This window comes from Trypanosoma rangeli (assembly GCF_003719475.1).
Source record: "Trypanosoma rangeli strain AM80 chromosome Unknown Tra_15.4_contig_00442, whole genome shotgun sequence".
Classification (NCBI taxonomy): Eukaryota; Euglenozoa; class Kinetoplastea; order Trypanosomatida; family Trypanosomatidae; genus Trypanosoma; species Trypanosoma rangeli.
The window spans coordinates 1-13,543 of record NW_021706187.1 but is presented as its reverse complement, the minus strand read 5'-3'; the positions used below and the strand labels follow the sequence as shown (position 1 = coordinate 13,543).

Here is a 13,543-nt window from a genome sequence, read left to right as displayed (position 1 = left end):
ATCCGCACGACGCACATTCAGCTGGAGTTGCCATCGAGACGTTTGACCCGAATGCGAAGAAGCACTCGGATGCAAAGAAGGAGTTGTACAAGCTCCGCGCGCAGGTGGAGGAGGAGCTGGAGATGCTGAAGGACAAGATGGCGCAGTCGTTGGAGATGTTTGGCCCCACCGAGGACGCGTTGAACCAGGCCGGCATCGAGTTTGTCCACCCCGCCGAGGAGGTGGAGGATGGCAACTTGACACGCCGCAGCAAGATGGTCGAGTACCGTGCCCACCTGGCAAAGCAGGAGGAGGTGAAGATTGCGGCGGAGCGCGAGGAGCTGAAGCGCTCCAAGACGCTGCAGAGCCGGCAGTACCGCGGCAAGACAGTGCAGCAGATTACGCAGTAATACGTGCCCGCCGGTGTCGCGGTCGTCGCTGTGTCGTTGCCCCCCTCCTCCCCTTGCTGTTTTTCTAAATTGATGTATGATCGTTATGTATGATTTGTTTGTGTTTCAGCCAGGAGTGCGGGGTGAAGAATGTTATTAATTGCCTTATTATTATTGTTATTGTTATTGTTTTTATTTTTGTTGTTGTCGTGGTTGCGTTTTGGATGTGAGGTTTGGATGTTTTAGTTATGTTTTTTTTTGTTTATTTGAATGCTGTGCTTTACTTATTAATTTTGTGTGTTTGTTTGTTTCCTTCGTGGTGGGTTTGTTTGTTTGCTGCTGGTGGCGCTGTTGCGTGTGACGTTTGTCGTGTGGTGCAGATGTTGCTTTTTGTTTTTGTTTTTGTTTGTTGCCTTCCCCCTCTTTTCACCGTAGCGAAGGAGTTTGAGGTTACGCGTGTCGTTTGTGCGGTGCGTGGCGCAGATCGTTAGAGCGTGAGAGCAAAATAGCGAGGTTTATCGCCAAGGTATAAGCGTCTGTGATTTGAGTGGCTTTGAGTTTTTTGTTTTGTTTGCGTGATTTTGTGTTGTCGTTGTGTTATTATTTTTTTTTTTTTTGAAAAAATGAAAATTGACGAGTCTGTGGGGCCTACCCTCAGCCTTTTTATTCCGTGCAACGGCAGTGCGGAGTCTTCTCAGACCTTCGCGGCGACAGCAACGCCCACGAACAACGGCTGTGGCGCACACGCCTTGGCGACGGGGCGGTTGATGGATCTCAGTGCCACGTTCACCTCGCAGTACTCCTACGGCACGTCGCGCTACCTGAAGGAGGTCCAGCGGCGGCGGGAGGATGTCCCCGCGCTGCGGGTGCTGCCCAAGACGCACCTGCTCGCACAACTGGTGCTGCTGGAGCAAACAGGGCGGGAGTTGTCGACGCAGCAGGAGAAGTTGGGCCGCCATCTGATTGCGCAGAAGCGCGAGGAGGAGCGTCTGAAGAGGGAGGAGCAGCGAGTGCAGCATAAGAACCGCGAACGGTTTGATGAGCTGAAGAAGAAGCAGGCGGCCGAACTAGCTGCCTTGAAGGAGAGCGTTAGCAGCTTCCAGAGGCAGATTGACGCGGAAGTGAAGGAAAAGTTGCGTGTTGTCTGCATGCTTCAGCCCCGCATGAGTGTGGCGGCCACCGTTCTCGCCGAGGTAAAGAATGAGGGGTCTCCCTGTTTGCTCCTTGCGGAGATGATGGAGGAGGAAAGGCGCCTGTCAAAGGCACTCAAGGTGGAGAGCCGGCACAGCAAGGGCTCCGCTGACAGTGGGGCCCTGCCGCAATGGATGCACATCTGCGTCGCCGGTTCCTTCAACGTGGCAGCCATTCTACAGGACGTCCCCTACCGTGCTACGGTGGAGGATGCAATCAGGGTCACCAATACCTCTCTGCGTAAGCTGGTTGTCGTGCGTCATCTCTATGACAAGCAAGTCGTGGCATGGGTGCATGTCCGCGCAGGGTCCGACCCCGCGGCACTGGCTGCGGAGTTGGCGCGGCTGCCCGCCCCGGTAGGGTTGCCAGCCAAAATGAACTGCGGCGTTGTGTGGCCCAAGGAGGACATTGCTGAGTTGACTCGCAAGACAAAGGCGGCCACCGACGTGGAGTTGCAGCAGCAGCTGCGTCCAGTCGTTGACGTGTCAGGAGCTTCTTTCAGCTGCGCCGGCCTCACGACGCATGAGTTTACGAAGAGGGACGTGGACGTCATTGGCTCACTGGCGTCTGCCTGAGCGTCGTGGACCACCGCCGAGGAGGGTGGAGGAGGCGTCCGAAGTTGGAGGAATCGGAGGGGGGTGCGGTGAATTATGAGATGTGGAGAATAAACATAATAATATTTGCCTCTATATCCATCTATCCATCTGCATATACGAACGGTTTGTGTGATGCCTGCAGTGCACAAACTTTACCAGCGGCGAACACGGTGGTGGGCAGCACGCGGTGCCTGTGATCAACGGAGGCCAACAAACACACGCATACACCTGCTGGTGATAAATTTATACGCAGGCCGCAGGATAACTGCAACCGTCCGGACAAGTCTTCAGACGTCATCGTCAGTGTTTTCGTGGCGTTGTTCTCTCTTCATTGACACCTTCCTTCCTTCCATGCAACTTTTTGGACCAAAATGCGTTTTTCTTATTATTTTGCTTAAAAAAAAACGACAACAACAAAAGAAAACGACGACAACAACAACAACAGAAAAAAATCTGCCTTGTGGCTCTCTACGAGGCGAGGATGTGTACATGTACATGTACGTATATGTGTATGCTTCTCTGCACTGATGGCGTTGCTGTGGCTGCACATTGTTATACGCTGATGCAGTGCAGGGTGGAGTCATGTGTGTGCGTGCGTGGGTGCGGATAAAATTTGACTCCACACACACAAAAAAAAAAAAAAGGAAGGAAGTTGTGCGCAGACGAATGAGCGGCGGGGTGGGACGTAGTACAGTTGGGGGCGGCGGGAATGCAGGGGAAAAAGAAAGAGATAAGTGAGGCGGCGGGAGAGGGGAAGAGTTGGCAGGCACAAAGAAGCGAGGGATTTTTTCCTCAGATTTGCGTTCCGCTCAGCGTCCACCTCTCGCAGCAGGCCCCGCTGCACCACCCCCCCGTCACCACTGCGGCGGAAATTGTCTGCCATGTGCAGCGGACTGCAGTGGCGGCGACGGCGTTATTATCTGCGGGCGTCAGGGACGCCAAACAAAAGGATGCGAAGAGACGGAGAGAGCAGAAGTCGTGGCATACATGCATGGAGGTTGAGAGGGAGAGGGAGGGGGAAAGTAGAGTAGAGAGCATCGAGAGAACTGAAAGGAGATACGAAACAAAAACAAAAACAAAACCAAAAGACAGAAAATAATGCTTTAAAGAAAAAAAAACGAACGAATACAAAAGAAGCAAATCAAACAAACGAAACCCTGATGAATCACCATGAACGCACGGAAGGAAGAAACAAACAAACAAAGTGAGAAGGCGAAGGGGGTGGTGATGATTCTGAACTGTGCCTGCATGCATGTGCTTGGCATATAAGCAGTGAGCGGCAGAGTAGGAGGAGGAGGAAACAAATAATAGAAGGAGTTACCGGAATGAAACTGGTGTGTGTGTATGTGTGTGTGTGTGTGGGTGGGGTGGGTGGATGTGTAAATATGGAGCGGCGATGGGTGACATGTGCACGCGGAAAGGGCAGTGGGGGTGGAGGGTGAAGACGTCTGGGGGAAATAACACGGGCGTGTGAACGGAAGGAAAAGGGACGTGGGCGGGGCTGTGATGCACGCGTACTACATGGAAGTGCACGTCCGCATTGTGAAACTTTGTCTCCTCCGTGGGGGGACTGACAGGAGGAAACAGGCGGTACGATGCAGCAGTGTGTGTGTATGGTGCACCTGCGGAAGGGCAGAAACGCACCGTCTCCGGTCATACATGATTGGTTTTTTTTTTTTTTGTTGTTTATTGTTTTATATATGTTTTTCTTGTGTCCTCCTCACTCCGCCTAAACCCACCATCGGCTGGTTCCGTTGCGTTCGTTTTTTTTTTTTTTTCCATTATTATTATTAGTACATATATATATATTGTTTTCATCGTTGCTTGCTGCATTTCCTCCTTTGCCCTTCTAGTTTGTTTGTTTGTTGTCCCTGGGGCCTACTTTGTTTTTGGTAGAAGCTTGAGTGTGAGATTACACCTCTATGAGTGTACGTACGCAGACGCACTAGATCGAGATATATCCATATCCATTATCTATCTATATAGATATATCTCCATATATCCACATGTTTACATCTATATGCTTGTATGTCTTCATGCATTGGAGGGGTGTGTATGGCTGCAGGCATGCGACGTGTCATCACGTCACTTTCTCTCCATCACTCTGTCTGTGTGCGACCCCCGACATTGGGCTTGCACTTTGTGTTGAGTGCACTTTACCGTCTCCCTGGTGGGTCTCTGTCTTCTTCTGCTTGTCCCTGCACTTTCTCTTTGGTTAAAGCGGAGGCCGCACATCACTGCACCCCTCCCCTCCTTCCACCCCCCCGGGCTTGCATCACCACGACACACGTGCTGGTGCGCTCACCGCGACCTCGGAAGGATCACAAGTAGTCTTGCAGGAAACCAAGTGTAAAGGAAGAAGTGAAGGCGTAGGGTGTAAAATGGACATGGACGCGCTGACGCGGCGCCAAGCCGATAAGATCGAGTACGTATTACAGGATCTTCTGCTAGACCTGGAGCTTGTGTCGCTCCTGCCGGTAGACATGACCCCCTGGACGCGAAAGGTGTGCCTTGAAACCGTTCATACCCAACTTTGCAGCGGCGCAGAGGAGGGCGATGAGGATGAGGAGGACGAAGATGTATATGCGGCGCAGCTCATTTACGGCGTCGCGAAACGCCACGGGGACCCAACTGACGTTGACGGTAACGAGGTGCTGCTGCAGATGGCGGAGTTTGCGGAGCTTGAGAAGGATATGCTGGAGGCGGCGACGGTGGTGGGTAGCGTGGAGGAGACGGGGCTCAACCGGCACCACATGCTGTTTCGCGCCGTCCTGGACACCCTGCGGGATAACGAGTATGTGCCAATGGTGCGAGAGATCCAGGAGCGGCGGGCCAATGCCTTCATCATGAAGGGGGATTCTGCGCTGGCGCCCCTGCTAGACCCCGGGGTGTCGGCTCTGCAGCGCGTCATGGAGGCGTTGGCAGCACTCATCGCGGTACGTAATAAGACGACCGTGAACGAGGATGTTCACAACTATAGAATTCTCCACGAGGCGGTGAATAAAGAAAAAACGGCCTCGGCGGATGTCAAGGCGTTGAAGCGGGAGTACCAGGAAACAAAGGAATCCCGCATGGCAGAGGTGGCAGCCCTCGACACTGAGATACAGCAGATAGAAGAGGAAATTGAATACACCCGCGGCGTGGTCGCCATGGAGCTGGCGGCCTTTCTGGAGGTGAATCAACAACTGCAGGAGGAACGCCAGGCGCATGATGCAAGTCACTTGGGGGAGGTGCGGCAGTTGGCCGCCAAACATGAAGAAGCGCTAAGGACATTGGTGGCAAAAAATCACGAGGAGTCTAGCATGCTACGGACCCAGCGGGCCAAGAAAGAGGCTGCCGTGAGTGCTGCAATCACGGAGTACGACTTGCAGATGTCAACGTTGCATGCTGCCACAGCGGCTCTCAATAAGGAGGCGGAGGAAGACACAGAGGCTATAGTTGCGCTTGAGGAGGAACTCAGGGTGCTACTCACGTCAAAGAACGAGTATGAGCTAGAGAAATTCATTGAGTCGATGCGGGACAAACACTACGAGGATATGCAGGAGGCATTGAATCAAAACACGCGAACCATCCAGGCCTGTTTTCGTGCCTACATGGCTCGTGTGAAGTTTCAGAAGGAGCAAAACACCTCAAAGAAAAAGAAGGGACGACCAAGGAGGTGAGGAAATGCTATTTGACTTTCTTTTTGTTTGGTCTGGAAAACGGGATGTAAAGGAGACTGCCTTGTCACAGCAGGCGTCGATGCAGCCGTGGTCTGAGCTTGGAAGGAAGCTAGAAGAGCTGGACACACACCAACGGACACATATATATATATATATATATATATATGCACGCATGCATATGATAGTTCCTGTACGACGACTGTGTGCCTAACCGCATATGTACAAATAAATGTAAACTGCTTCACTACAACGCCTGCCTCTATCGTTTTTATTTTTCTTGTTGTTGTGTCTGTGGGTTATTTTTAATTAGTTCCTTTGCTTTTTATTTATTTATTTATTATTATTATTTTTATTGATGACGTGTGTGTGTGTGTGTTGATTGGGGCTTAGTCGCTTAACGCTGTGAGAGGAAGAGACGTGTTGTTGTTGCCCCGTCTCTGGTTCGTGGGGGGTAGAAGGCGCACAGTGTGAAAAGGAAGAAGGAAAGACAGGAGAGCAACCAAACACAACGGAACCTCGGTAACAAGAACATATATACATTTTTATATATGAAAAAAGCGCCCGCAGCTGCGCCAACTTCCTCGAATAAAGGGGAAAAGGCCTTTGAGAGCGGCGAAAAGGTGAGTGCGGAGTTTTTTGCGATCACGTATGGTGCGCTGGTGCAGCAGATGGTGGCCGACCTGACGCAGGAGGAGGATGTGGAGACGATCAATCAGCAGTTGGACGCGATGGGGCGGCGGATTGGGTCGCGACTTGTTGAGGAGTACAGCGTACGCAGTGAGACGCCCGCCTGCCGCACCTTTGCACAGGCGGCGGACGGGGTTGCGTTGGTCGGGCTGCGCATGTTCCTTAACGTCACAGCGACCGTAGAGCCGGTGCGGGAGGCGGGCACGGATACCTTCGCCATTAAGTTTGCTGAAAATCCACTGGCGCTCTTCGTGGAGCTGCCGGAGGGCCCCCTGCGAGAGCGACTGTGGTACTCCAATGTCATCTGTGGCGTCATTGTTGGGGCGCTCGGGATGGTTGGGTTTTTAGCGGAGGCGACGTTTGTGCATGACACGCTGCGCGGGGATGCGACGAATGAGATTTTGCTCTGCTTCAAAGGCAGGGAGAAGGAGACGTTTCAGGTGGAGCGGTAGAGCAGCGTCGTACCTGCTGCAAAAGGTGCGGGCGGAGAGAGTGTGTATGGCGTGTGCCTTGATACTTCCTTTTTCTCTTTCCAATGTGCGCTGGTGTTGCTAATGTGGGAGGCGGCATTGCCGACTTGTCATTTCTTTTCTTTTCTCATTTTCTTTCTGTGCTTCTGCTGCTGCCGGGGACGCGCTGTGAGTTTCTGCGGCGAAGTGCCCACCGCACATCCACACGCCGTGGACGCTTGACCCGAAACCAACCAACTAGGACGTAGAAGGGAGAGCTTTCCCTGTCGACCGGCGCGCTGTCGTGCAGGTGGGGGCCGTAGTAGCGGTAGAAAGATGGAGTACCGGCAGAAGTCTGCACGGCTTCCAAAGTCAGCTGAAGAGAAGTTGCGGTGGCGACGCGTTATTATTATTCTTGAGCACTGTCCTCTCTCTGTTGTGCGCACGGATTACGGCTTTGAGCTGCTGTCCGAGAAGCACCGTCAGTACCACGCACGCAACAAGCAGGACCCCGCAGAGTGGCGACCCGACGTTGTCCATCAGACGCTGCTGCACCTGCTGGACTCTCCACTTAACCGCGCAGGTCTACTGCAGGTGTTTCTGCGCACAAAGAAGGGCGTTGTTATCGCCGTGGACCCACGCCTGCGGGTGCCCCGACATATCCGGCTCTTTGAGAAGATGATGGTGTCGTGCCTATACAAGATGAAGGTGCGGGCGGCGCATGGTCACCTTTCGCTGCTGCGTGTTGTAAGGAACCCTGTCACAGACCACATCCCGCCCAACTGCACCTTGTATCGTGTGGAGAAGGACGGTGACGAGGTTCCGGACCTCTACGCCTTCTGCGCCGCATGCGGTACGGCCGATGGTGGGGCCACGAAAACCCATGAAGGCGCGGCTCCTGCAGTGGCGGTGGGGGACGCCCCGTCCACACACTTTGCGCAGCGTCATAGCGAGGCTGCCGAGGCACGTCAGTTTCACCCGTTTGCGTTTATTGTTGGTGGCATGTCGAAGGGTGACGTTGACGCGCCGTACGCCCCGAAGGGAGAGGTGAAAAGCATCCGCATCAGCGACAGGGGCATGTCTGCAGCAGCCGTATGCAGCGCCATCACGCACGCCTTTGAGGAGGAGTGGCTTCGTGAGGACAATGAGACGGAGTAGCCTGCAGGTGTTGGTAACAGCTGCCGTCGCCGTGACTTCCCTTTTGACTGAAGTGAAGGGTGCGGGGTGGGGTGGGAGGGCGATAACAGTAAAGAGGGGGCGGGCGAGGGGGGGAAAAAAAATGAGTTAAACGGTGCATGTGTGCATTCATGTGTGGACGCAGCGGAAGGAGGGAGGGCTCCCTCTGAAACGAAGTAAAGATGTGGTGGAGGAGTTGATGTTATAACCACACAACGCAACACCCCGCACACCCATTGAGAAAAGTAACTGTCAAATGAAGTGCGCCTCAACAACAACAACAACGATGACGACTAAGGCGACAATGACAAAAAGAAAAAAAAAGAGGGAGGATATGGAGAAGAGTGTGGCTGCAGGCTCTTCCCCGCCCGGCTCATCCATTGCCTCATTTACTTTTTTCTTGTCTGTCTGCCTGCCTCTCTGGCCCATGGCTGCCAGCATCGTTTCTCACTTTTTCTTTTGTGACTGTGCATTCCTCGCCTGACAGAGGGAGGGGATTGAAGGGACTAACGTCTGCCATCTTGTAAAACGTAAACTAAGAAGGAAAAAGAAAAAAAAAGTTATAGGCAGAGAAACAAAAGCAGGAAAATAAGAAGAAGACGAAGAAGACAACGACAACAACGACAACGACGACAAAACACAAATACAAACAAACGCGAAAACGAAGAATAAAAGTTAGTTTTGGTTAATTTAAACACATCAGACGGATCGCAGGACGATACTGTCGGGGTGTTTGCTTCCTGGTGCGAGCGTGGAGGGGGTTACATGGGTAATTGCTACTCTAGTGAACAGGACCGAAAGGTCAATACCTCACCTCCGCAGTTCTTGCAAAAGGCAGAGAAGCCATTTTCCGCGGCGGTGGAGCTCTCATGTAAACCCGTAATAAGACTTTCAGAGTCGCCGTTGCACATCATTGCCATTAAAACCGTTGCCCCGGGAGCCACCTCTTCGCCCGCCCAGACGGAGTCCAACGGTATAACGACACTCAATGGTTGTGGGGAGGAGAATGCAGGGCAGACACCATCTTTGCCAGCGCAACACTCCATACTCACCTTCTGTACAGAATTAAGTGACCCGAATTTGGCAGGGGACGGGCCCGCCGCAAACTTAAATAAAGACTCCCGCAAGTACGCTTTTACTCCGGTTGTGTCTGTCACGCCATTTGCGGCGAGGGACTCACGTATACTGGCCGCCTCCATGTTTAGGGAACGCTACGGCGGGTGTTGTGGCAGTGCAGCGAAAGCTGAGAATGTAGACACCACCACAACAGACCCCATATTCACAGAACCGACGGCGACTCCAACCTCAGGTGCCATTTCTGCTGTGACGTTGAACGAGGATAAAAATAATCCTGAACCGGTGTCACCGCCGTCCAGGGATGAAGATAAGCTGGAGATGTCCGGCAAATGCAAGGCATCTTCCTCGGCCAGCGTTAAGCCGATATCTATGCAGGAGCTGAGCCTAACACAACCGTTTGAATCACTGGAAACACAGAAAATCGGCGTGGTGAAGTCCCCAGAGGTGACGACTCTCTTGGAAGCTTCTCCCACAAATAGTAAGAGCGAAAAGCGAGGGGTTTTCCGTTTTTTTCGCCATGACGCTAAATGCCGCAGCGGTACTCGTAGCCATGAGCCCATTTCTATGAAGAAGGAGGGAAAAGAGGCACATCGCAAGGAGGTAATAAAGAACAACTCCAGTGATACAATAAAAAAGGTGGAAACACCGAAGCTGTCGCGGGAGCAATTTATTAACTGCGGTTTGCAGCGTTTGCGGCGGCGTCTGGATGAACTTCAACTTTTAGAACACCGTGTCAAGAATGATGGAAACTGTCAGTTTCGCGCTGTGGCGCAGCAGTTGTTGGGTTCCGAGGAGCTGCACGAAATTGTTCGGGTGCACATCGTCACCTACATGAAGGGTGCGCGGGAACGCTTTGACTGCTACTTTGCAAGTAAGGAGGAAGCGGACCGGTACTACAATTCTATGCTAAAGAATGGAACATGGGGCGACGAACTCACCCTTCGCGCGGCAAGTGATAGTCTGCACGTAAACATTCATGTTTTGTCCTCAGAGGAGGAAAATTTTTACATTACATACCGCCCAGACGCAGACTCTCATGCACCACCGGTTTTTTTAGTTGATATCTCCACCATCCGGCAGCAACGGCATCGCCAGGGCACTGGCTGTTCTAGTGCTTTGACACAGGCGGCAACGATAATAGAAGAGGGAAACGACAGAAGTGGTGGAGGGGGCGGACCCACAAAAGACGTTGGAAGTCATTCAGGTGGCAGCAGCCCCACACCGAGGCTAACACCGCTCTTTACGGCACATGCTTCCGTTCCGGCAAAACATAACACAAAGGACTGTGAAAATCGGGATAACGACTGCGAGTTTATTGTGGATGCGTGTGCGCTGCAGCGTCACCTGCAGCATAAATTGGCCCAAACAACCCTTATAGCAGCCACAACGCCCAAACTGGACGTTTCTGCCAACAGCGGGAGCTCCTCCTTTGTAGCCTTGGAGAACCCGTCACAGACGGCAGCTGGGGAATTCAGAAATACCGGTGGAGGGGGTGGGTCCTGGGAAGTTAGCGTGGGTCCGCAAAGCTTTGAGAGCAGTTCCGTGGGCTGCAATGCGAAACCACCGCACTGGCGTACCGTCTCTCAGGAAATCGCTAGGTTTTGCGCTGTTGGAGCAGAAAGGGTGGAATACGTTGGTGAGAAATACATCACGGCGCTTGTGTCTTGCAACACCCTTGCAGAGACATCTGCAGGCATGCCACCACACATGGAAGCACCATTCCCCTCACACAATTTTTTTGGTACGCCTCAGCCAAACGCTTTGCCACAATCGAACTCCTCCACTACGCTGTTTTCTCCACGGCAGGACAGCGACGGTAGAATCGCGGACCCAGCCACATGCGATGTGGCGCGCTCAGCAGCTGACGCACCGACACCCTCCGCTGATTGTGATGGCAGTGGCGTCTCTGATACACGTCTTGCTCGCCCCGAAGTAGAGGATGATAAGGCTGTCTTTGTGTTTGAAGGACTTTCGGAGCCCATCGATGTGTTTCTTTCATACCTGTCTCCTGTGCATTACAACGCTTTGAGTCTAGCTAGTGATAAAATCTCCCCTTGTGCGGAGAATGCGATCTCGCGAAATGGCACTGCGAGTTTGCAGGCAGATAACGCATCTTCTTTTCCCACCGGGACGTCTCCGCCATTTCTAAAACTAGTGCGTTCAGAGAACATGATCTCTGGCGTTGCGTCCGTCGTGGAGACGGAGCTGCCGTGCAATGGGAAGTCTAAGGCGGAGGAAGAAAGACAAGAGGACTAAGGGCACCCAAAGTGGAAGCATTAGAACCAACACCACCAGTGTTTTTTTTTCTTTTCGTTTTCTTTTTCTCTCACTGAGAAGGCCACTCACTCACTCACTCACTCACTCACACGCTCACACATGCAGTTCCCGTTGCGAAGGACAAGCTTATTCTATTTACTCTTTCCACTGTTCAACTTTATTTATCTATTATTATTTTTTTCCTGCGTGCTTGGATGCAGCATCACGCAGGAAAGTAACTACATCTGTAGCTATGCGTCTGTGTGCGTGGGTGAATGTGTGTGCGCTTTTGTTTGTTTGTTTGTCTGTCTGTTTGTTTGTTTGTTGTCTTTCAGTGTTTAACAGTTGATGGGTTGATTGTTTTTTTTTTGTTTGGTTGAGTTGCACCCCCCCCCCCCTTCTTTTTTCTTTTTTTTTGTACGACCGTTGCAATTGACATCTTCACTGCGGATGCATGCACGCAGTAACTGTTTTTCCATCGTTAGCGGATATGGGCGAGTAGCGGCGGCTGCCCCCATTCTTTATCCGTGTGTATCTGCTGTTTGTGTTTGCTGGGGGGTGGGGGGTGGGGTGGGTGGGGTGTATATTGCTCTTGTACCAAGGCAATATACACAAATATCTTCATACATACATTGGTGTGTATATATATGTGTGTTTTTTTTCTTTTTTGTTCCCCCTTTTTTTTTGTTTTGTTTTGTGTGTGTGTGTGCGTGTGTGTTTGTGTTTCCTACGTGGGGACAGAAACAAGACGTTCATCGTTCTTTTTCTCCCACCCCCTACCACAAGAAAAAACAAAAAAAAACATGGATAATGCAGACGACACAGTGGAAATATTGTCTCTGAGTGCAAAAAAAAAAAAACAACGACTGAGGAGGGAGGAATGGGGACAGGCACGTGCTTGTGTGCGTACGTCGGAAGTGAACTACCGGTGTGGATGATCCGCATTAATGAAAAGATGTCTCTCCCACGCTTGCTCTTTCTTTTTCTTTCTTTCTGTATGTGTGCGGGAATGGGGCTGTGGGTCATCACGGCACGTTTTAAGCGGGGCAAACGCACACACGAGGAATAGAAAGAAACACAAATCACAAACAGAGGCGGCGGAGTAGAGGGGAGCAGCGATGGGTCAAAGTAAAACAAAGTTGAACATCATTACGTGTGGCCTTGACAACAGCGGCAAGACGTCGATCATTAATCGGCTCAAGCCGGCCTCCGTCCAGACTGAGCACATCACCGCCACGATAGGCTACAACGTAGATGTGCTTGAAAGGGGGGACGTGAGGTTCACCGTGTTTGACATGGGTGGGGCGAAAAAGTTCCGCGGCCTGTGGGAGAGCTACTATGAGAACATCAACGGCGTCATCTTTGTTCTGGACAGCAGCGACGAGCTCCGACTGTGTGTGGCTAAGGAGGAGATTGAGTTGATGCTGCAGCACCCGGACATTGCTAGGGAGTTACCCGGTGGGAACGGAGCGAAAATTCCATTTTTGTTTTATGCGAACAAGATGGATTTGCCAAATGCCAAGGCGGTGACGGATTTGGTGGACATCCTCGACCTTGCGACACTCATGGGGGATCGACCGTTTAATATTTTTGCCTCCAACGCATTGAAGGGGAAGGGCATTAGTGAGGGTATCAACTGGCTCCAGAACACATTGGTGCGGCAGAAACAGGCGCGCCGTGGGGCGAAGCGAGGGTATTGAGATGGACTTGGGGCTCCCATGCAGGAACCACCGACTCCCTTTCACTTACCCACAAACGCTCTTTGTAGCCGTGTTTTGCCCCTTGTCTGGGTGTTTTTCCCTCTATTGTGTAGATGACTCGTTGGAGAGACTAAGCTGTTTGCTAGGGATTAAGGATGGTGAAGAGCGGCGGCACATCGCGTTGACAGACACTCATTCTTTCTGTTTCTTGTGGCTGTTGTTCCATTTTTCTGCACCGCAATCCCCGCACGTGTATGTGGCAGAGGAACGATGCCCACACGCACGGGGCTGGGAGGGGAGGGAGGGGGGTGGGGAGGACGCGTCTCATATTTTAGTGTCATATATACGACTATATATATATATATATATATATATATAGTC

At 52.0% G+C, this 13,543-nt stretch overlaps 7 protein-coding genes across 7 annotated transcripts, besides 22 other annotated features; all 7 read left to right on the top strand.

Annotated features, from left to right (window-relative positions):
- Window positions 1–389, top strand: TraAM80_08631 (69 kDa paraflagellar rod protein; the record flags this gene model as incomplete). Its single annotated transcript, XM_029385374.1, has 1 exon — window positions 1–389. A coding segment is annotated over one exon (389 nt), but the record flags the coding sequence as incomplete, so codon positions are not given.
- A 144-nt stretch (window positions 390–533) lies between these two features.
- Window positions 534–574: a microsatellite.
- Window positions 555–704: a sequence feature (A-rich).
- Window positions 705–920: 216 nt separating this feature from the next.
- Window positions 921–985: a sequence feature (A-rich).
- A 6-nt stretch (window positions 986–991) lies between these two features.
- TraAM80_08630 (uncharacterized protein) lies at window positions 992–2,134 on the top strand (the record flags this gene model as incomplete). Its single annotated transcript, XM_029385373.1, has 1 exon — window positions 992–2,134. The coding sequence occupies one exon, from the start codon at window positions 992–994 to the stop codon at window positions 2,132–2,134; it is 1,143 nt and encodes a 380-aa protein (XP_029234782.1).
- Window positions 2,135–2,552: 418 nt separating this feature from the next.
- Window positions 2,553–2,599: a microsatellite.
- A 556-nt stretch (window positions 2,600–3,155) lies between these two features.
- Window positions 3,156–3,200: a microsatellite.
- A 16-nt stretch (window positions 3,201–3,216) lies between these two features.
- Window positions 3,217–3,311: a microsatellite.
- A 178-nt stretch (window positions 3,312–3,489) lies between these two features.
- Window positions 3,490–3,536: a microsatellite.
- A 286-nt stretch (window positions 3,537–3,822) lies between these two features.
- Window positions 3,823–3,866: a sequence feature (GA-rich).
- A 253-nt stretch (window positions 3,867–4,119) lies between these two features.
- Window positions 4,120–4,158: a microsatellite.
- Window positions 4,159–4,177: a microsatellite.
- Window positions 4,178–4,536: 359 nt separating this feature from the next.
- Window positions 4,537–5,817, top strand: TraAM80_08629 (uncharacterized protein; the record flags this gene model as incomplete). The annotated part of the gene is made up of 1 exon (XM_029385372.1): window positions 4,537–5,817. One exon carries the CDS (start codon window positions 4,537–4,539, stop codon window positions 5,815–5,817), a length of 1,281 nt encoding a protein of 426 aa, XP_029234781.1.
- Window positions 5,818–5,957: 140 nt separating this feature from the next.
- Window positions 5,958–5,983: a microsatellite.
- Window positions 5,984–6,082: 99 nt separating this feature from the next.
- Window positions 6,083–6,174: a sequence feature (A-rich).
- A 191-nt stretch (window positions 6,175–6,365) lies between these two features.
- On the top strand, window positions 6,366–6,956 carry TraAM80_08628 (trafficking protein particle complex subunit 3; the record flags this gene model as incomplete). Its single annotated transcript, XM_029385371.1, has 1 exon — window positions 6,366–6,956. The coding sequence occupies one exon, from the start codon at window positions 6,366–6,368 to the stop codon at window positions 6,954–6,956; it is 591 nt and encodes a 196-aa protein (XP_029234780.1).
- A 124-nt stretch (window positions 6,957–7,080) lies between these two features.
- Window positions 7,081–7,120: a sequence feature (GA-rich).
- Window positions 7,121–7,289: 169 nt separating this feature from the next.
- Window positions 7,290–8,111, top strand: TraAM80_08627 (essential for mitotic growth 1; the record flags this gene model as incomplete). The annotated part of the gene is made up of 1 exon (XM_029385370.1): window positions 7,290–8,111. The coding sequence occupies one exon, from the start codon at window positions 7,290–7,292 to the stop codon at window positions 8,109–8,111; it is 822 nt and encodes a 273-aa protein (XP_029234779.1).
- A 287-nt stretch (window positions 8,112–8,398) lies between these two features.
- Window positions 8,399–8,452: a microsatellite.
- A 214-nt stretch (window positions 8,453–8,666) lies between these two features.
- Window positions 8,667–8,738: a microsatellite.
- Window positions 8,739–8,894: 156 nt separating this feature from the next.
- TraAM80_08626 (uncharacterized protein) lies at window positions 8,895–11,462 on the top strand (the record flags this gene model as incomplete). The annotated part of the gene is made up of 1 exon (XM_029385369.1): window positions 8,895–11,462. One exon carries the CDS (start codon window positions 8,895–8,897, stop codon window positions 11,460–11,462), a length of 2,568 nt encoding a protein of 855 aa, XP_029234778.1.
- An 83-nt stretch (window positions 11,463–11,545) lies between these two features.
- Window positions 11,546–11,572: a microsatellite.
- A 178-nt stretch (window positions 11,573–11,750) lies between these two features.
- Window positions 11,751–11,788: a microsatellite.
- A 227-nt stretch (window positions 11,789–12,015) lies between these two features.
- Window positions 12,016–12,042: a microsatellite.
- Window positions 12,043–12,110: 68 nt separating this feature from the next.
- Window positions 12,111–12,157: a sequence feature (A-rich).
- Window positions 12,158–12,186: a microsatellite.
- Window positions 12,187–12,580: 394 nt separating this feature from the next.
- On the top strand, window positions 12,581–13,162 carry TraAM80_08625 (ADP-ribosylation factor; the record flags this gene model as incomplete). Its single annotated transcript, XM_029385368.1, has 1 exon — window positions 12,581–13,162. One exon carries the CDS (start codon window positions 12,581–12,583, stop codon window positions 13,160–13,162), a length of 582 nt encoding a protein of 193 aa, XP_029234777.1.
- A 284-nt stretch (window positions 13,163–13,446) lies between these two features.
- Window positions 13,447–13,479: a microsatellite.
- Window positions 13,480–13,512: 33 nt separating this feature from the next.
- Window positions 13,513–13,540: a microsatellite.
- Window positions 13,541–13,543: the final 3 nt, after the last annotated feature.